A 21765-nucleotide genomic window follows, 5' to 3' on the forward strand; every position below is an offset into this window, starting at 1 on the left:
GCAGCACACTCTAAACTCAAATGCATATAAATTATTTTTTAATAAGACCAACGTTTCGACAGACACGCTGTCTTCATCAGGGTACAAATGCATGTACTTACCATGTGGTCCTCCAGAGTGACCAGTAATTTAGCAGTGTTCAGGCAAAGATTCCCTGGGAGCAGATGCACAGCTAAAATGGATTATGGGTGTGACCAAAGGGGATATTTTCAGGGGGGTGGTTTGAGATGTGATTAATTAATGTAATGTTGATGCAGATTTATTTTGGATAACTTGGGGGGGAAGTAAGATTAGAAGTATTTATTGAACAGTGTACATTTTTTTTAAAACAAAACCTGTAAATATAAAATGTTTGGTGGATACATTGTTGTGACCCCTAGATGTTAAGCTTACCCAGTTATCTCCAGGCAGTTCCCTATAAAAGGAGGCCGGTTTTAGTGTTTGGGGGATGTGTTGTGGGATATAATGTTGTGACCATGGTTGGTGTAAGTAATGTGTGTAAATAAATGCCACTTTGGTCTTTTTGGACCTCTGTCTCCGCCTCATCACTGTACCTCCGGCCGCACCTATCGGCTATCCGACATCCCCGCTCTCTGTGATCTCATGGTCCACTTGTCTGAGTTCAGTCAGGACATAGTGCAGCCCAATCCTTGTAGCCTATCTCACAGAATAAAGGCATACCTACTGTAGCACATCGATTCAGCCATGTCTTTTTGCCAAATCAGATGCATTTCTTGTAGCTGCGGCATGCCTGCTGGATCGTATTAACTTATATGTGCATATATTTAAATACATTGTAGTGTCTGGCGGGCAGTGTCCCAAAACCACAAACTTCAGCTCCCCAGGCGGGCTACCCACTGCTCCAAAAAAGGATATCCCTTTTGGAGGGGCGAGTAGTGGCCTTACCAAGGTCGCTACAATATGTATGAAAATGTATTGAAATATTGCACAGAAATTTTCTATTTTATTAATATTGAAAGGAAATATATTTTTATGGTAATATGTTTCTGTTTTATTGAAACATATTCCAATATATTAATGTTGCATATGGGTTGACTGTCCCGTCCCTTTGGGGCAATTCCTGATCCACAGTCTCAAAGCTCTTCCTAGTCACTGGTGGAACCAGATTTCCTTGGACGCAATCTTCAAAAATCTTTTCATAGAGTATTACAATACAATTGTGTCACTGCCACCTCCATCTCTAGTTATTTGTGTTTTATGTTCATTCTGTTAAGACTTTTTTCTAATTACTAATTCACCAATTACTAATTAGCTGATAAACTGTGTGGTAGCTTCATCATCTAGTTCTTTTAGTATGTATTACTGTAAGTCTCTTTGGATAAGAAAGACTTGAGTCTGCTAAACAACTAAAATGTAATGTGCACAGCTTCATCCCTTGGTTTTCTGTGCAAACTTTCATATGATCAGGACATGTACACACATAAATCAGCCATCCAGTCGCTGCATATTAATAACACCAGCTGAGCATGCTGCCCTTTAAGTGTGCTTCTTTAGTCTTTTAATGTGTGAACTCAGAATCAACAGTCTTCTAAATAATTCTGGATGTATCAGAGTGACATCAGGTAGCTTCAGTTCAGATGCATCCGTAAGAACCGTTGGCATGATCAGGATTGATCTTCTCCTAGATGTTTTAATCAGTCTAAACACAATGATCACAGTTTGGTTTGTATTTAACCCTAATCACTGTCTGCCCAGGGCTATAACCAGAAAGGGGTTTCTTAAACTGATGGGGCTCATATTTAATTTAATAAGTGCTAATAATTAATCACACCCATTAATAATATGATTGCAAACTTACCAATGTATGTTATAATACAGTATATCAAGAGTTGACATTAGAATAGAAAAGAGTAAAACATCACTATCCAGAGTACATTTGATTCAATATCTCAAAATTAAAACAAGGTTTAAATAGATCCAAATTAGGCAATAAAGGTGTTTTCATGAAGGAGACAGTATGGCAATTTATTTTAATTGTAGGCAAACAGATGTAGTGGATGTTTCCCAGGAAAGATAAATAAATATATATTTTCTCAAAGCTGAATGGAGATCAAAATACACATATATAAATAAACAGTAAACCAGTGTGGAGATTAAATTTCTAAACTGCTTATTTGAATGTTATCTTTTTTTTCAATACCACCATGAATGCCGTTAAAATGTCCTTTGTTTTCATCCCATATATTATTGGATTAACTATGGGAAGGATTAAGTAAATCATGATGCCAAATAGTTTCTGTACATTAAAGGGTACGTTTTCAAAGCGGTATGATAGTATCACAAATGTGCCAATGAATTCAAATAAGAAGAATGTTACTAGTTGAGCTACACATGTGTTGACAGCCTTGCTCCTGGTGTCAGACTGCCGATTACTGACACATATCATAATAATTTTAATATAGGAAAATAACTGAATACCCACACTGATAATCTGCATAACAGCTGTGATTGCCAAGCCATAAATGTTGTTAACTGTGAGATCTTCTCCACATGACAGGCGGAGCAGAGACGTGTTGTTACAGTAGACAGTTTGTACATAAGCCTTACACTTTGTAACTCTTGACTGAAGAGCAAAAAGGCTCAATATCAAAGCCAGGTCCAAGCCCCAAGGAACTGATATAATAACACACAATGTAAAAGGTGTCATGATTGAGGGATATTGAAGAGGTTTGCAAATGGCAAGATATCTATCAATTGACATTGCTGCAAGTATGAAAAGTACGCCACCCGCATACATGTGACATAGAAAGGCCTGAAAAACACATGTTGGGTAGTACACAGAGTGGGTCTGTGTCACGATATCTGCCAACACCCTGGGTAGCATACTACTGATTCCTATCAGGTCATTCAGGGGGAGACTGAAGAGGATGTAAAACATGGGCTTGTGGAGAAGCTGCTGCGTGATGATCAACAGCATAATGGTCAGGTTGCAGAAGACAGAGAACAAGTAGAGTAGGAGACCAATGATGAAAACAAGGTAGTTCACTGGGGTAGGGATGTCAAAACTGGCAATCTGCAAGTGATAACTGAATGTCTGATTAAGAGTCTGACCTTCCATTATCATACAGACCTGTTAAAGAAAAAAAAGATACACTAAGTATGTAATAAGGTTATCTAATACAAAAAATGTTTGACTGACACTTTATATTAATTTGCCTTATTACTAACACATTAATAACTGTAGTAACAACACCATGACTTCTAAAGATGGATGTTTTTTAATCACATGTTTGAAAGCTATCTGTTAATCAACTTCATATCATTACCATAAAGTCCACATCTTACAGTTATATAAGATCTTATAATAATTTAAATAGACTAGGTCATCCAAATACTGTACATGTAACTATGTGTTGTTACATTTTTGCTTTAACTGTGTTACTGGTAAGAACACATAAATACACTAACTAAAACATTTTTTTTATTTATTATGTGTTGCTTCTAACCCCACTATTACTATTACAGTTAGTGCTGTGTTACTTTAATAGTGAAAAGTTTACAGAAATTAAATGGTCTAGTATGGTTTTGTACAAACATATTGTGGACACATTGTATAGAGAGCTTTGAAATAAGTAATTGTTAATGTTCAACTGTAATGTAATCACCAAAATAATACATTTGATGGATTTGTTTATTAAAAGTATAACTTCTATGCTAAACCAGTATTTGACAGTATTATAAATACATAGATATTTATATTTTAGAAATAAACAGTACCCAAATAAATGGCTTTTGTTTGACTTTCAGGTGCCTAAAACCTTTGCACAGTACTTTATATTTATTTTAGTATAACATACTGTATTTGTATACCTGTAAAATGTAATTCAAATGATGGATTTGGCTTACCTTCCTGTTACATTTACCCGTCTGTTTTCTTTCATAGAGCAAACATGATACCTGATTACTTTGTCAATCTTTCTAAACCAGCTAGAGAAAGGAGTCACATTAGCAAGTGCTAGTACCATAGGGGTATTTAAAGGGAAAATATGAATGTGACGCTAATCCCAAAGACACGCTTTCACATTCTGATGTCATTAACTCCTAGGGGTTTGTGTTATATGCATTATGATCAATCATGTATTAATTAGTGTATTTAATTATAGAATTATTATTATTTTTGGTAAATTATGCAGTATGTTGAATATACACTCATGAGCCAAAACATTATGACCACTCAAAGGTGAAGAGAATAACGTTCATCATTTGCTAACAAGGACCCATTTCATGGTCTGGATAGATTAGATGGTCAGTGAACAATCAGTTATCGTAGTCAACGTGTTGGATGCAGGAGAAATGGGCAGGAGACCTAAGCGACATTGACAAGGGCCAAATTGTTATGGCCAGAAGATCAGGTAAAAGAATGTCTGAAATGACAAGGCTTGTGGGGTGCTGGGTGTGACAAGGTGAATAGGGTGTGACAGGAACAAGCGGTCAGTGGTCTAAAGGCCAGGGAGTGGGGCGTCCAACGGTCATTTGGTAAAACATGGTCTTGTGGTTTCATTAGAATGTGTTAAATATTGTGTTTCTCTCTCCTTGTATGGAGTAGAATGAAGAACCACATGGCGATAGTCTTTAACGTTAAGAAAACACGCTGTTTCCCATGAAGACTGGATTTGCATCCGATATTGTCATAACCTGCAACAGAGGATAAAATAGCCATGGCCCGTATATTCCCTAAATAGCCAAAGCCTGTAAAATTAGACGTCCTATTTTAGATGTTGATTTGGGTTTGGTGAAATTATTTAGTTTCACTTTGTTTGTGTTTAAAATGATAACTGGGATAATACTTTGTGTTTTAAAATCTATTCCTAATACTCGTTATTGGAGTGTAAATACTGAAATGGTACACTGACAAATGGACAAATGGGTTTGATTGATGTGACAGTGTTTAGAGATCTAGGTTGGAGTATCCTGTGGATCACTTCCTTGACTTTAATGGCATCATGCATCTGTTTTCTGTTAACTTGGACTTTCTTGAAAGTTTTTTCTCCCTGCTGTTACTGTGTTGATAAGATAAGATTTTATTACAAACAGCAACGATATTAGATGAGTGGGGTAATAATTCTGCACATTCAGTTCACGTAGGATATTGGTTAAGTTGAAAGCATGACGTCTTTTACCACAGACAGTCTGAAGACCATGTCACGTTTTTGTGTGGAAACTTTCATGAATGTTTCATGAACATTTTAAACAATCCATTTGGCCTTTACGGCCTACCTGAAGTGGGTAAAGTCCTGGCCTCCAGGAAGGGGGGCAGACCACCTGAGATGGCCTTTGCCAACCTTTCCCATTAAATCAAAATAGTAGTACTACGGGTTAAATTTCAGTGTTCTGACTGGTTTCATCTGTGGTAATTTCCCCACCATGAGTATGTTCAGTTTTGGGGTAATCAAACGTTAAGTGCAAGCTAAGTAAGTTTTCCTCTCAATAGCTTTAATGTCGAAATGTATGGTTTTGAAACATACTTGTAGTAAGGGTAGAGAAAAAAAATTTATATGCCAATTTGGGAGTTGTTACATTGGTGTGATGGTAATTTCATCGATCAGAACTCTTAAAGGAGGAAGTACAGAGACAAAATTCTCTGTAAAGCAGCTAGATCGGAGACTACTAGAGCTGTGTCATCATAACCTGCATTTGAACTATGAAGGACAACACCATGGAATAAACATCTGACTTTTACGTTTTGTTACAATTGGTCTGCCGAGAAATGGTTCACAACTGACTGTTTGACGTTTGGAGGAGCAAAACATTTGTGATGTCTTTGGAAGTACATTTTATTGAAACCATGAGAGGACTTTCCATGAATCGGGCAATTGGCATAAGAGGACTTTATACCAGTAACAAATGGAAGGATGTATTCAGCGATTGGTGTTTACACACCCACATGTCGATGCAACTTGCCCCATACTGTCAGTATATGTGTCACCTGAAATAACTTCCTTTGACCAATGTTTTTAACATAAAAGCTTTGCTGTACTATGTTATAGTTCTGTGTAGAGAAAATGTGTGGTCTTTAGGGGAATGATATTGACAGGGTCATGTTGTTAAATAGTACTGTTTTGTTGCAGTCTACATCCTAATAAGTAAACTGTTTAATGAATGATACCAAGGGTTGATTTGGTATCAAGAGGATGGATTGTTTTGGAATTTTTTTAACTAAGGTACATTTGAGAAATGTCTGTCTTTTTATTGCCTGGTATGTAACTCTTTTCTTTGATTGTGACACACATGTCAGTATATATCAGAGGATTATTAGGTACTCTGACCATGTTTATCTGCTTAAACCAGGAAGGGTATCAGTCCTTTGTTCCTTAGGAATGTGGTCCTTGGGGGGAAGTAGGGGCAACTGGCTTCTTTAGGTAAACACAACAGTAAACATTATGGTAGGATGGATAAGGTTGGGGGACAGCCAACCCTATGGGAGAAACCTAGGGTATGTGATAGAACAAAGGGAATTTGTTTTATTGACATAGGACAGCTGGGCAGCATCATACCACACCCCTTTTAACTGTAATAAATACGGGCTGTTCATGTATCTACTTCAGAGACTCTTCAGATGATTATTCTGTAAGCTTTGACGCATCTCTCTATTTGCAAATAAACTGTTAATTGTGCCAAGATAATTTTGTCTCTGTACTTACTCCTTTAAGAGTGTCGATCGATGGAATTACCATCACAGACCGCCAAAAAGAGCATCAAGGCGCTCTGGAGCATCAAAGGTCTTTAATAAAGCTTTGACACCTGCGGATGTGTTTTTAAGCTGATTCCACTCATTGTGTTGTTCTTTAATGGCCTCTAGCTTTGTCAGCCATTGTTTGTGCATCAACCCGTACTGTATCTTTGTCACCGGATTGATGCTTGCTGAACAATAAGACTTTGGGTGACCGTGCCAGAAACAGCCTAGAGATTCATAGACTGTGCACACCCCATCGAATTCAGCATATTCATCAACATAATATGCACCGATTTTCACTTCACCACTGTTCAGGGCGTGCTGTATTGATATATTCTCATCAGAGGCCACATATTCAAGCTATTGGATTGAGCTGTTTGAGAATGTCTTCTGACAACAGTTGTAGTGGTCTGAGGGGACCGGTGCAATGGTGTCCTTGGTGAGGAATCTGTTGCAAAAGACTTTCATGCAAGCCGAAGCAATCGTAATTGACCGGAATGGGTCAACACCACCACACTTCAGGAACTCTAGTCTGTAACACATACAACCCTCTCTCAAGATGACCACATCATTCACACAGTAAGCCTTTATTTCCTCCTGCATAACAAAGGGGTCTGCGGAAACAGTTGCATACCATTGCAAAAACTCATCTTTTTCTTTCGCCATCATGGTAGTCACACCATAGTAGTGTGGTTCCTGATGGGGGCCAACATAGTTCTCATTCTCCTTCATGTTAATCTTGTAAGGAAAGTAACCTTTTTTTGAATCCTTAAAACCCATTGCACGTGGCAAGGCCAACAGCTTCCTCGGTAGGAAGCAATGACTATCAGTGTATCTCTGATTGAATGTGCTGTCTGTAAAAATCATGAACTTGCTACCATTAGCAATAAGTGTCGTGACAATACCATTGTAAGCAAGGTACTGAATCAAGATGTATCCATCGAAACTTTTACATTTGTGTGCTATAAATGTGTGGTCATTATATTCCGGTGGCCTAAACCTTTGGAAAAAAGCAGCGACACAACCATCTCCTGCTAAACACTATGTCTCATTATCAAAGCTTATTGCGCACACACAATTTGCAGTGTGTACACCGTTCAGGGGATTGGCAATTGTCTCAAAATCATAAAATATGTAGCGTTCACTGGGGTCCTCGGGATTAGAGGGATTTATGAAACACTGATGATTAATTTAAAACCGCCAGATCCACGTTATAGCCGTGTACTTGTACGCTTTATAGTTGGTAATACTAACGTTGTAAAGACGGCCGCAATCGAGACAGTATTTCTTCTGGTCACGCCTACAAACCCACCGACCCACACTTTTGTGGTGCTTCAAGCGTTTATGCTGTCTATAACAAAAGTCAGAATAACATATCTGCTTACAGTCTGGGCACTGCTTTGTGTTATGGGGTTGGGTATGACAATCTTCATGAAATAACATATTTTGACCTGTCAACGATTCACCGTTGTTCATATTAATTTATATGCTAATAGATGTGGTGGTGGTGTGCAGGGAGAAGGAGCCAAGCGCAGGAGTTGTTGTTATCGATTTCTTTATCGAAGTAATGCAATATTCACAAAATCCAGGAAAAACAACTGAACACAATCCGTACAAAATCCCCAAAAGAAGGGAAGCGTCAAAGTGCAAAACAAACGGATAGTGTTCTGTAAATCAGTACACTACATCAAACATAGAACAATACCACACAAAGACACACAGAAACACAGGAACTAATATAGGCAACCTAATGAGGGAATGGACACCAGGTGTGTGCAATAACAAGACATGACAGTGCTGTGGAAGGAGGAGCAGCGTGACTAGAAGGCCGGCGATGACGCACGCCGAATACCACGTCGGGGGGGTGGCGCGCGTCCTCGTTACACTTCCGGGTAACTTTGAAACATTTGCCATATAATGCAACTTAACCGTTTGACGCGTACGGTCACACCAGTGTGATCAGGCTAGAGTGGTCCCTGAAGCGTATGATCACACTGGTGTGATTAGAACGTTTTATTTTGAACACACCATTAGCATGCCTAGCTACAAGTAACGTAACAATGGCTGGTAAAACCACGCTATTATTTACTCACATTTAGCTCAAGCAGTGTTTATAACTTTATTTCCAGATTGTAATTGTTTCAAGACCATATTAACCAGGTAGAAAGCATTCAAATCGGGACAAGAAGTGTTACTTACGTACCAACAGACAGCCAACACTAATACACAAAAACAAATTATATAAGCGACTACTACCGATCAAAACCATTGCAAAAACTTTCTAGAAGTTACGTTACCCGTTGTAAGCATTTTATATACTTAATTCATTTTCACTGCACTGAATTACTGGTCACGATTTGTTAGCTAGCAGGTAGCTGACGTTTGCTAGCGGTTAGCTGATGTTTTCTAGCTAGCTACAGTTAGAAATCAACCAACTTTTGCAGCTCTTAGAATTCGAGTCAATGAGAGAAGCTTGCAATGCAGTGCATGTAGTGTTCCTTACCTGGCAAGGTGACTGTTCAAATGCTGGCGTGAGTTCAAATGCTGGAGAGAGTACAGAAGTCACACGCAAAAAAACTCACGCTGGGGGGTCGGTAAGGAATATTTGAAACTCACGCGTGAGAAGGTTAAAACATATGATGCTGACTTAAAACAAACTAAAATATATATATTGCTCATACATACACATTTACCAAAATCATTGTTTTTATTTTTAACAATATTTTAAACCAAACCATGATACAATCAACCTAGTCATAATGTGTGGTTGGCCCAGGCCATGACTGTTCCCTCAAAATATTGGTTACTGTAGTGCTTTGTTGGACTAAAAACCTTATGTGAAACACAATATACTATAGTTTGTACCAGTGGTTATTTTGGGAATATGATAATGGGCAGATCAGATCTTAAGGCCCATCACTTGTTAAAATGAAAAATGGGCTGAAACTCTCCAAATCGTAAGTCCCGACCCCTTCTTTATATCTCACAAAAAGCATGTCTTCCACGTGTAACTCTGTGCTTGTGGGAAAACACCATGCTACACACACTTTGTAAAACATAGAAGGGTACCACCCACTGGTTGTTGGACATCTGTTGTAGCACTTATTGGAACATAAAATGCCAGGGGGGTTATAGCATTGCTGAACCCTGGCGCTCCATTTGTTAAAACACCAAACATCTTGCTGCTGATATAGCACTTATTTATTGCCTGGGAATTTAACATTCCGGAACCCTAAGACCCCATTGTTAATCATCAAACATAACACAGCTGTTTTAACACTCGTCTGGGGTGCTTATCAGTCATTGTAAAACATCAACATGGACACAACAAGGTAATCATAAATCACAAAGTCACCAAACAAGCAAATGTCATTCCAGAAGTCCATCCTTAACACACGTCCACCGGAAGTCCCATCTGTCAAATCAATCTGGAAGCCCCGCCCACCCCGCTCACCAAAGTGTCACAATATACAGTACCCTGCATTTGCTACTTGTGAGGTTGCTTCATCTAGTTCTTTCAGTATGTACTTACTGTAAGTCACTTTGGATAAGAGAGACATCCCTTGGTTTTCTGTGCAAACTTCCATATGATCAGGACATGTACACACATCAATCAGCCAATCAGTTCTGTATTTGATCTGCATACTGATAGCACCAGCTGAGCGTGCTGCCCTGTTAAGTCTGTCTTTAGTCTTCTCATGTGTGAAGGCTTCTAAATAATTGTGAAGGTCCATATTCTAGATGTATCAGAGTGACATCAGGTAGCTTCAGTTCAGATGCATCCATGTAAGCACCATTGTCAGGATCAGAATTGATCTTCTCCTAGATGTTTTAATCAGTCTAAACACAATGATCACAGTTTGGTTTGTATTTAACCATAACAACTGTCTGCCCAGGGCTATAACCATGAAGGGGTTTCTTAAACTGATGTGTTAATAATTAATCAAACCTATTAAAAATATGTTGTTTCATTGGATTTCTTGTCTGAACAATGTAATTTAAGTCTGAAGGACTATATTGCAAATCTACCAATGTGTTATAATACAGAATATCAAGAGCTCACATTTGAATAGAAAAGAGTAAAACATCTCTATCCAGAGTACATACAAATTAAAAAAAGGTTTAAATAGATCGAAAGGAAGCAATAAAGGTGTTTTCATGAAGGAGACTTTATGGCAGTTTTTTAAATTGTAGGCAAACATCACATAAACAGATGTAGTGGATGTTTCCCAGGAAAAAAATAACATTTTGTATTTTCTCAAAGGTGAATAGAGATTGAAATACACATATATATGTGAACTCTAAGATCAACAGTAAACCAGTGTGGAGATTACATTTCTAAACTGCTTATTTGAATGTTATCTTTTTTTTCAATACCACCATGAATGCCGTTAAAATGTCCTTTGTTTTCATCCCATATATTATTGGATTAACTATGGGAAGGATTAAGTAAATCATCATGCCACATAGTTTCTGTGCATTAGGGGGTAAGTTTTCAAAGCGGTATGATAGTATCACAAATGTGCCAATGAATTCAAATAAGAAGAATGTTACTAGTTGAGCTACACATGTGTTGACAGCCTTGCTCCTGGTGTCAGACTGCCGATTACTGACACATATTATAATAATTTTAATATAGGAAAATAGCTGAATACCCACACAGATAATTTGCATAACAGCTGTGATTGCCAAGCCATAAATGTAATTAACTGTGAGATCTTCTCCACATGACAGGAGTAGAATAGAGGGGTTGTCACAGTAGACATTTTGTATGTAAGCCTTGCACTTTGTAACTCTTGAATGAAGAGCAAAAAGGCTCAATATCAAAGCCAGGTCCAAGCCCCAAGCAACTGATATAATAACACACAATGTAAAAGGTGTCATGATTGAGGGATATTGAAGAGGTTTGCAAATGGCAAGATATCTATCAATTGACATTGCTGCAAGTATGAAAAGTACACCACCCCCATACATGTGACATAGAAAGGCCTGAAAAACACATGTTGGGTAGTACACAGAGTGGGTCTGTGTCACGATATCTGCCAACACCCTGGGTAGTATACTGCTGATTCCTATCAGGTCATTCAGGGGGAGACTGAAGAGGATGTAAAACATGGGCTTGTGGAGAAGCTGCTGCGTGATGATCAACAGCATGATGGTCAGGTTACAGAAGAGAGAGAACAAGTAGAGTAGGAGAACAATGATGAACACAAGCTTTTGTTTGACTTTCAGGTGCCTAAAACCTTTACACAGTACTTTATATGCATTTAAGTATAATACACTGTATTTGTATACATGTAAAATGTAATTCAAATGATGGATTTGGCTTACCTTCCTGTTACATTTACCCATCTGTTTTCTTTCATAGAGCAAACATGATACCTGATTACTTTGTCAATCTTTCTAAACCAGCTAGAGAAAGCAGTCACATTAGCAAGTGCTAGTACCATAGGGGTATTTAAAGGAAAAAAATTAATGTGACGCTAATCCCAAAGAAACGCTTTCACATTCTGATGTCATTAACTCTTAGGGGTTTGTGTTATATGCATTATGATCAATCATGTATTAATTTGTGTATTTAATTATAGAATTATTATTATTTTTGGTAAATTATGCAGTATGTTGAATATACACTCACGAGCCAAAACATTATCACCACTCACAGGTGAAGAGAATAACGTTCATCATTTGCTAACAAAGACACATTTCATGGTCTGGGTAGATTAGATGGTCAGTGAACAATCAGTTATCGTAGTCAACGAGTTGGATGCAGGAGAAATGGGCAGGAGACCTAAGCGACATTGACAAGGGCCAAATTGTTATGGACAGAAGATCGGATAGAGAATCTCTGAAACGGCAAGGCTTGTGGGGTACTCCTGGTCAGTAATGGTGGGCACCTAATGACAGTTGTCTAAGGAGGGACAATCACAAACAAGGTGTTGGGCGCCCAAGGCTCATCGATGTGAGAGGGCAAGGAAGGATATCCCTTCTGGTCTGAACTGACTAAACTTCTTTTGTGGCATGAGTCACAGAAAATGTTTATGATGGTTATGAGAGGAATGTGTCACAACAGTCATGCATCTCACTCGGCTGCATAGCCCCAGACCAGTCAGAGTGCCCAAGATTACCCCTGTCCCCAGTCGAAAGTGCCTACAATGGGCAAATGGACGTCGGAACTGGACCTTGGAATAGTGAGAGAAGGTTGTCTGGTCTGATTAATCCCGTTTTCTTTCATATCACGTGGACTGTCATGGTCGTGTACACCATTTACCTGGGGCAGTGATGGCACCAGGATGTACTTTGGGAAAACAACTAGCAGGTGGAGGGAGAGTGATGCCCCGGTTGGGAAATCGTGGGTTCGGCTTTCATGTGGACATCAATTTGACACGTGCCACTTACTTAAACATCGGTTCAGACCAGGTACACCTCATCATGGCAATGGTATTCCCTGATGGCAGTGGCCTCTTTCAGCAAGATAATGTGCCTGGCCACACATTATTCAGGAATGGTTTGAGGAACACGCTGAAGGTGTTGCCCAAATTCCCCAGATCTCAATTCGATTGAGCGTCTGTATGATGTACTGGAAAAACTGGTCTGATCCACGGCGCTTCCACCTCGCAAGGATTTGCTGAAGTTTTTGTGCCAGATACCGCAGGACACCTTCAGGGGTATAGTAGAGTCCATGCCTCCGCGGGTCAGTGCGGTTTTGGTGGCATGCAGAGGACCAACAGCATATTAAGCATGTGGTCATAATGTTTTTACTCATCTGTATATGTTAACTATGAAAGTATTTGGTATATGCAAGACAAGACACTGCTAACTTATAGTTGCAAAAACATCTTAAAATCACCAGATTTTCATTAGCTTGATTGTAAAACCACCACATTAAAACCAAATTATTGAACACTTTCCAAAATTGCCAAAAGGACGTTCATGTCTCACTTATTGAATTACAGCTATTATCAATAACAATGCTATTCTTTCACAGGATGATGACAGATTCTGAGCACACTGCACAAATACATTGTGAGACATTTTTTTAAATAAAAAATGGTAACTAACCCCCAGATACACAAATTACAAAACTCCCATCAGTTTGGTAAATGTCTATGTTCCCTCTGTAGGTAAAGCAACCTTTTTGTTATTGCTTATTTGCATTTGTCTTTCCAAAGGATGTGTAAGCAAATATTAGGAATTGGGTGCCAACTGTTCGGTCCATATCATTTGTTTCTTTTGTGAATTACAGTAATAAGCGTTTGTTTCAGTAATGCAATCATCCAATGTGTAAATGTCAATAATAATGCATGGAAGGCAAAATGCTCTTATATCATTGAGTCAAGGGATGGACCGGAAGCAATGATTCAGACTGATATCTAAGAAAAAGAGATACAGATAGAAGACAGGCAAAAGAGCCTGACACAAGGATAATCACAACTAGAAAGAAACAATGAGCATGATGCCACAAAAAGGCCGTACAGAACTAAACAAAAAGAGAAAAAGCTATAACAAGATCCTAGAACAAACCAAAGGTCTTAAAGAAGGTTGTGAATGTACAGGGAACTGAGAGCAGGTGAATAGGGGGTGACCGGAACAAGCCATCGGTGGGCTAAAGGCCAGGGAGTGGGGGCGTCCAATGGGACACAGTCATGACAGCTCTTTGCCTTACTGCGGTCAACCTAGCCGACTAGTCAAATTACCCGTTGTGTGCGGCAATATCATTTGCGAATTGCATTCACTTGGATGTTTATTTTCTCCAAATAAATTGTGATTATAATTTGTGAAAATAAAGCCTAAATAAATGCTCAGTTCCTATAATATATTAACACTTGATCCACTTGATTTATATTGAGGAAGAACCCCACTATATGTCCACCAAACACAGCGCACTTTTACTTATGGAGAAATTCACATCGAATGGTATAATGTGTCTCTATGGAGACATGAATGCTGCTACATTTAAAGCTTCACTGAACTCAAATCCTATAATTAGCTGATGAAACCATTTGATTTCTGTTAAGGAAGGTTTCCTTTATATGTACACCAAATATAAAGCTCCGAACATGAGTCCACATTCATCACTATTATAGGAGTAGTAAGCATAATCAGTGCATTTTGATAGTCCCGTAAATATTCTTCAGTTATCTTCTCTGCAATAACAGGTTGTAGATAAAGGGGTAATTTATGGCACCAAGGAAATCAGGTCTGGCTGAGATTGAAGAGGCGTGCTAATGATTCTGTCACACCAGGCTGTGTAGTCGCAGGACAAGATTAACCTGCAAATTCTTCTAGAAAATGTGTTGGTTTTGCGTTGTGGGTAGGGCCAAAGATACACCAGTGGTGACAATTGGTTCAGGGTAGAAAGGCAGTGAACCCCCAGCCGAATGGGGCATCAGTGCACAGGCATAACAGGAGCTGGTGTGCTTCATGACTCGTCTCACCGTGTGGTTCATTAGCATCCACCAGCCATTCTCATAGTGGTGTTTCCCGTGGACTGATGCCCAATCATGCTGTTTGGTGGTCCTCCTGTAATGGCTGGGGCGGCTGTTATTTGTTAGACTCCAGTCTTGAGCCTGCTGTGGGCTTGCGCTGAGGTGTCCGGCCATTTGACTATGCTGATATTACCTGTTGGTTTTTGGCGGTTCTCCGTTGTAGTCCAGATGATGGCAAGACCGGTGAAAGAACAAGACCATTGATGAAGGCAGTGCACGTATCTTTCAGCATGCCATCCTCTTTACTCCATGGCCATCATGGCGGGCGTCGTCCTTGCATCAGCTGATACATCGTTGTTGGGGTCATATGACACCTTCCTGCAGTGGCAGGCGTGGACCCACATGTCTGTGTATAATTAGGCAATGAGTTCGTAAGCTCTCACGTAGAGCAGAAAAGTACTGTCAAAAGACCTGCAGAACAAGGTAATATAACTTTATAAAGATGGGAAAGGATATAAAAAGATAACCAAAGCCTTGCAAATGCCAGTCAGTACTGTTCAATCATTTATTAAGAAGTGGAAAATTTGGGCATTTCTTGATAACAAGCCAAGGTCAGGTAGACCATGAAAGATTTATTATTCGGATATAAAGAAAAACCCACAGGTAACCTCAAGAGAAATACAGGCTGCTCTGGAAAAAGATGGTGTGGTTGTTAAAGGAGCACAATACGACGATACTTGAACAATTTGCTGCACAGTCGAGATGCATTTACTTTGCCAATGCCACAAAAAAGCCCTTTTACAATATGCCCGACAACACGTTGGCACACTGTCATTTGGGGTGACGAGACCAAAATAGAGCTTTATGGCCACAACCATAAGCGTTATGTTTGGAGAGGGTTAAACAAGGCTTATAATGAACAGAATACCATCCCCACTGTGAAGCATGGTGGTGGCTCATGTTATGGACATTTCTTCAACTGATGTATTCTTATTGATTAATGTATTGAGTCCCCATGTTTAGATAAAAAAATGTCGGTTTTGCTGTGGTTAAGGAAGTATGAGGTGCTGAGGTAAACGTAAATCTTTAGCAGGATGGGTGTAGATGCAGAACAATGAGTCTTAGGACAGGATAGAGGAAGAGGGTACGATGGATAAGGAACATGTGTTGTGTTGTTTTTGTGGTATGACCATGCAGATTCTTATCCCCACCCATTCCTCTATAAGTATCGAATGTATTTCCAAATGCTTTAGAGACTACTCGGATGATTATTCTGCAAGCGTTTGACGCGTCTCTATTTGCAAATAAACTATTAATTGTGTCAAGAGACTTTTGTGTCTGTCCTTACTCCTTTAAAAGTTCTGATCGATGAAATTACCATCACATTTTGGGAGCTCGTCCTTGGTTACTTAACCTGGTGTCTGGAAATCATATCCTCGTGGGTCAACCGTCCATGGCTGGGGACTGGCTGCGAAAGGGGTGAGAGTCAGGACGCCCGGCTTAAGGTACAGGTACCGGAGCTGAAATTTTGAACTCAAGAGATAAGAGCACAATACGCTTGCGGTTGGACCGCGGGGTAAAAATCTGCAGTATAAGGTTAGACCATATAGAAAACTGTTAACAGTACGGTGGTTGGACCACTGTATAAAACACTGGTGTAAGGAATATCTCACGAAAGGGCTGACAAGCTTATCAACGCATGCTGGGCACGTTAATCGAGGTACCAGGGTGACTGGCGGCCGTTGGACCCCACCATTGTTCGCTTTGGATCCAGCATTTTCGCCATGCTTAGGTTTGCTGGGTTTAATGATGTGCAAATGTGGCAGTAAATCTTTGCCGGTCTATCGCATTTATGGTGGACCGGCAAAACTTATGTCTGAAGTTTGTGGTGTCTGGACAAGTGAACAAATGTATCTGGGAGTAATTCGGTTTTGCGGTTAATGGCGTTTTCATTCGGTGGTGGATGCATGGCCTACCGGGCAGATTGGAGGAATATGGCTGAGGTAATGTACAGAAGGTAAATATAAAGTTGTTTGGAAGGCATAGGCTATGGTTTGTAGTTAGTCAGGAAGCTTTAGGGAAGTTTGTGTGGGGTATATTGATCTCTGTGTTGTAGTTGTTTTTGCTCAGGTTGGAAGGATCGTCCCTCTGACCGCCTCCAACCTTTAACCGCCTCCACCCTCCCGCGGTGTTCCTGCGACACTGCATCGGTGGAGAACATTTCCCTACAATTGACGTAGCCAACCCCACTGGTGATTGAGATGGCCCCCGACTCGTTTCGCTCTATGGACCTTTTTGTTGTGAACGTGGTGATGCAGTAGGCTGTCTGGAGGCCGTTTTGCTCCACTTTGGACGTGGTGAGAGAGTCTACGCGGGTCAAGAGTAGACATACTTCAAAGTTGGAAAACTTCCCTAAACTTTAGGAGGTTAAGAGATATGATGATTGTGTTGTTACAATGTAGTTCTCCATTGCTTGTGGAAATGCTAATTTTTATATTCTAATTTGGGAGTTTCACTGGGTGAGACAACTTTGTTAATGGGTTATATGTAAATTAAGACTCATTTGAACTCTTTAGAAGAGAAACAGACCTACTGGTGACATCAAAATTGGGTATTCTAATTCGGCTAAATTGAATACTTTGTGTTCATTATTCTGGTTTTCAATTGAATGAACCGGAAAAGTCAATTCCATGTTTATTTACATATTCAATGACACTTCACTATTATATATAGACATGTATACCTATGTACTTAATTTCTGTCCAAGTAGGCAATCATTGGAATGTTAATGGTTAACAGCATGTGAGATGGTCACAGAACAGATTGGAATTCGTCCCTAACTGATAAGGGGTCTATTCTTCAAGACTAGGGTTTGTTATCCTTAGGTCAGTATACCAACCCACCTACTCCAGGAAAAGCTCTGGGGAGATAGGGCATAAAGGGGGTGGCGTCATGATTTATGACAGAATTACAGAGTGTCTTGATGTGCTAGGATAAATAAGAAGAGACTTGGAGAAATTCACACTGGGTTTCATCTTTTAGAGAAATTAGGTTAAATAACAGTTATGTTAGCTGACTTCAAGATGGTGTGAAATGTCTTGATTTGCGATAAGGTCATTTATGTGAAACAAAGGTGAATTTGATTGTTGATCCGAGACAACACAAGTGATGGTTACCAGTACCAGAAAACTCACTTTTCCCTCAGTGACTTTAATTCACTGTGCCTAATCTTTAAACTCTGAAGCCCTCCTGTAGCTTGTGGCAATAGAAAAGCAGACATTTCTCCAATTCACCTTAGTTCAAAATGTCCATAACATTTGCCTGCTCACCCATGTTTTCTTTACAAATGATACATATATTACCAAATCTCCATAGGTATGCAGACTTTTGAGCACAACTGTACATTAAGGCAAGTGGCATCCCTGTTACCCATAACAACTCTCTCTCAGCCATCAATTGAGTCAATTTGGTTTTTAGAGTCTGATTAGCTCTCTCAACCAAGCCACTACTGGCTGGATGATAGCTACAATGTGTGTGCAGATCTATCTTCAGAGTAGTGGAGATGCATTAGGTTGCACTATTTACAAAATGGGAGACATTGTCTGATGTCAGTTTTGATGGTAGGCCCCATCTGAAAATAATTTCAAATTTTCAGTGAGAGCAAAGGCATGTTTGTGGCATGTTTGCATGAAATGCTTTCACCCACTTGGAGAATGCGTCCACCATTACCAGGTAATATTTGTATTCTTGGCATGGAGACAACTCAATGAAATCCATCATTTAGTGCTCAAACAGCCCCTCAAGCCTCGGGTGGGCCGACATTGGCATCAGAAGAGGACTGGTCACCCCTCTGAGCCTGGGTCCTCTCTAGGTTTCTTCCTAAAATTCGACCTTCTTAGGGAGTTTTTCCTAGCCACTGAAATTCAACACTACTGTTGTTTGCTCCTTGGGGTTTAAGGCCGGGTGTCTCTGTAAAGCACTTTGTGACAACTGCTGTTGTAAAAAGCGCTTTATAAATACATTTTGATTGATTGATTGATTTGATCAGTGTGCCCCTACCCACATTGTTTGTCATACAAATGCACAGACATTTTCGGCATGTAAGGAAAATCCTGGAGCCAACCAAAAGTTATGGACAATATTCACAACCTTACCCTTGGAAACATGGTCTCTGCCATGTCCTAACGTAGGGGTAACAGGGGTTTTTGAGCAAGCTCTTCAGAGAAGACAGCTGGAGACTCTGCGTACCTTTGAGGGAGAAAAGACCAGGTCCATCGCTTCCCACAGAATGTAAAAGCAACCAACATTGAGATTCTTTGCAACTGGAATACCGAAACATGCATTAGCCAAATCTATCACTGAAAACCAATGCAGTTGGTGGTACATCAGATAAGACAGTGACGGGGTTGGGAACAACAGGGGAACGAGCATGTATCACATGATTAACAGGTCTAAGATCTTGAACAAACCGCCAATACCCATTAGCTTTACAGACAGGAAGGATGGCAGTGTTACACAGAGAATCAGGGCAGAGTATTATGGCAGCCCTCCCTACCAGGGAATCATGAACAATAGCAATTCCTTCTTTAGCTTCGTTACTAAGAGGGGTACTGGGCCTCACTAGGCCTGAATGTGGACTTGGGTGTGACTGTGAGAGGCTGAACACCCTTCATTTGTCCAATATCAAACCTATTTAGCAGTGTATCAGGAAGGCCCTCATGCAGTGGGGAATAAACAACTGGCAATGAGACTATCTGCAATAGAGGCATAGATCTGTCAGCACCATGAACACACCACTGGGCCGGGGCAGGCCAATAGAATGGAACACACCAAACATGCACAGTGGGTTAGAATTTAGAACCATCTTTCATGGTAATGCAATCATTCACATCCAGCACCATTTCCAACCAGTAGCCAGCATCCTTCCAAGACCCTGAAACGGAGCTGCAGCATGGTGGCCAAGACCATACAGTGGTTTAACAGGACAGGTTCCACTCAGAACAGGCCTCGCCATGGTCGACCAAAGAAGTTGAGTGAAACTTATTTGGTTCAGGTGGTGTCAAGCATGTGTGGTGACAACCAGGTGAGGAGTGCAAAGACAAGTGTGTCTTGCCTACAGTCAACATGGTGATGGGAGTGTCATGGTCTGGGGCTGCATGAGTGCTGCCAGCACTGGGGAGCTACAGTTCACTGAGGGAACCATGAATGCCAATATGTACTGTGACATACTGAAGCAGAGCACGATCCCCTCCCTTCGGAGACTGGGCTGCAGGGCAGTATTCCAACATGATAATGATCCAAAACACACCTCCAAGATGACCATTGCCTTGCTAAAGAAGCTGAGGGTAAAGGTGATGTACAGGCCAATCATGTCTCCAGACCTAAACCCTATTGAGCATCTGTGGGGCATCCTCAAACGAAAGGTGGAGGAGCGCAAGGTCTCTAACATCCACCAGCTCTGTGATGTCACAGTGCTGAAAAATAATGGTGACCACAAAAAATATTGACACGCTGGGCCCAATTTGAACATTTTCACTTAGGGGTTTACTCACTTTTGTTGCCAGCGGTTTAGACATTAATGGCTGTGTTTTTGTGTTATTTTGATGGGACAGCAAATGTACACTGTTTACAAGCTGTACACTCACTACTATACATTACAGCAAAGTGTAATTTTTAAACTGTTGTCACATGAAAAGATATAATCAAATATTTACAAAAATGTGAGGGGTGTACTCATTTTTGTGAGATACTGTATCTCCATTGCTGAGGAGTAATACTGAGACATCTTCTGCAACCTGTTGGCAAAACTAAAGTGTGGAATGCCTGTATCCCAGACCTACTTTGGAATCAGTCCAGAAAAACTCTTCAACATCAGCATATCCGAGCTCCTCCTTGAGCACATGGCTAGTTTTTACTGAGAGAACTGCAGCTGTTAGTTCTAGCCTGGTTGTAGTTGTGACCTTTTTGGGTGAGAAACAGGGTTTTCTCATGACAAGGGCACAATGGATGTTTCCCTATTCAATCCTTAGTCTAAGATATGAACACTGACCACATCCTCTTGTACATCAGGTGCATAACCACCGGATATATTCACTTTTTTCAAATTAACAAGATAATTTTTCCAACATTCCAACCTTGGTTGAAGTTCATCAGTCAAAGGGTCATCCCAACCTGTGCCATGTCTAAAAATATTTTGCAGTAATACCTTCCCCTTGAGCAAGAATGGAGCTATGAAACCTAAAGGATTATACAAGGAGGAAGCCAAAGACAGCATAGCACGCCACGTTGCGGGTTGATTTTTGAGGTCCTTAACACTGAACTGAAATCAGTCAGACTCGGTGTGCCATTTAATTCTTAGTGCTCTTTCTGATGGTAAGTCATCAAAGGCAAGGTTATGGTTTTTAATGTCAGATGCGCGTTCAGATGGCGGTATGCTTTCAAGTGCAGCTCAGTCATTAGACACAAACTTGTGCAGCCGAAGACCACGAAGGTCAAAGTTCTCAGGCCTCACGTGCAAGTTGAATGGCATGTGAAGCACTATCAACATTTGTGACCCCATTATCAATGTAAAATTCTCTCATGATGAATTGTGAGCCTAGTGGGTATTGGTCACTATTCTCCTTTGCTAAATGCTTTAATCCA

The 21765-nt window shown here is 40.2% G+C and overlaps 2 protein-coding genes across 2 annotated transcripts; both read right to left on the bottom strand.

The window, feature by feature from the left end:
- Positions 1 to 2131: 2131 nt before the first annotated feature.
- On the bottom strand, positions 2132 to 3079 carry LOC114839512 (olfactory receptor 52J3-like). Its single transcript, XM_029121062.2, has one exon. It carries the CDS (start codon positions 3077 to 3079, stop codon positions 2132 to 2134), a length of 948 nt encoding a protein of 315 aa, XP_028976895.2.
- Positions 3080 to 11041: 7962 nt separating this feature from the next.
- LOC105008519 (olfactory receptor 10AG1-like) lies at positions 11042 to 18456 on the bottom strand. The gene is made up of 3 exons (XM_013134918.3): positions 18453 to 18456; positions 17287 to 17490; positions 11042 to 11937 (listed from the first exon to the last, which is right to left on the bottom strand). Exons 1-3 carry the CDS (start codon positions 18454 to 18456, stop codon positions 11042 to 11044), a joined length of 1104 nt encoding a protein of 367 aa, XP_012990372.3.
- Between the last annotated feature and the right edge of the window lie 3309 nt (positions 18457 to 21765).

This window comes from Esox lucius, chromosome 1 (assembly GCF_011004845.1).
Source record: "Esox lucius isolate fEsoLuc1 chromosome 1, fEsoLuc1.pri, whole genome shotgun sequence".
Classification (NCBI taxonomy): Eukaryota; Metazoa; Chordata; class Actinopteri; order Esociformes; family Esocidae; genus Esox; species Esox lucius.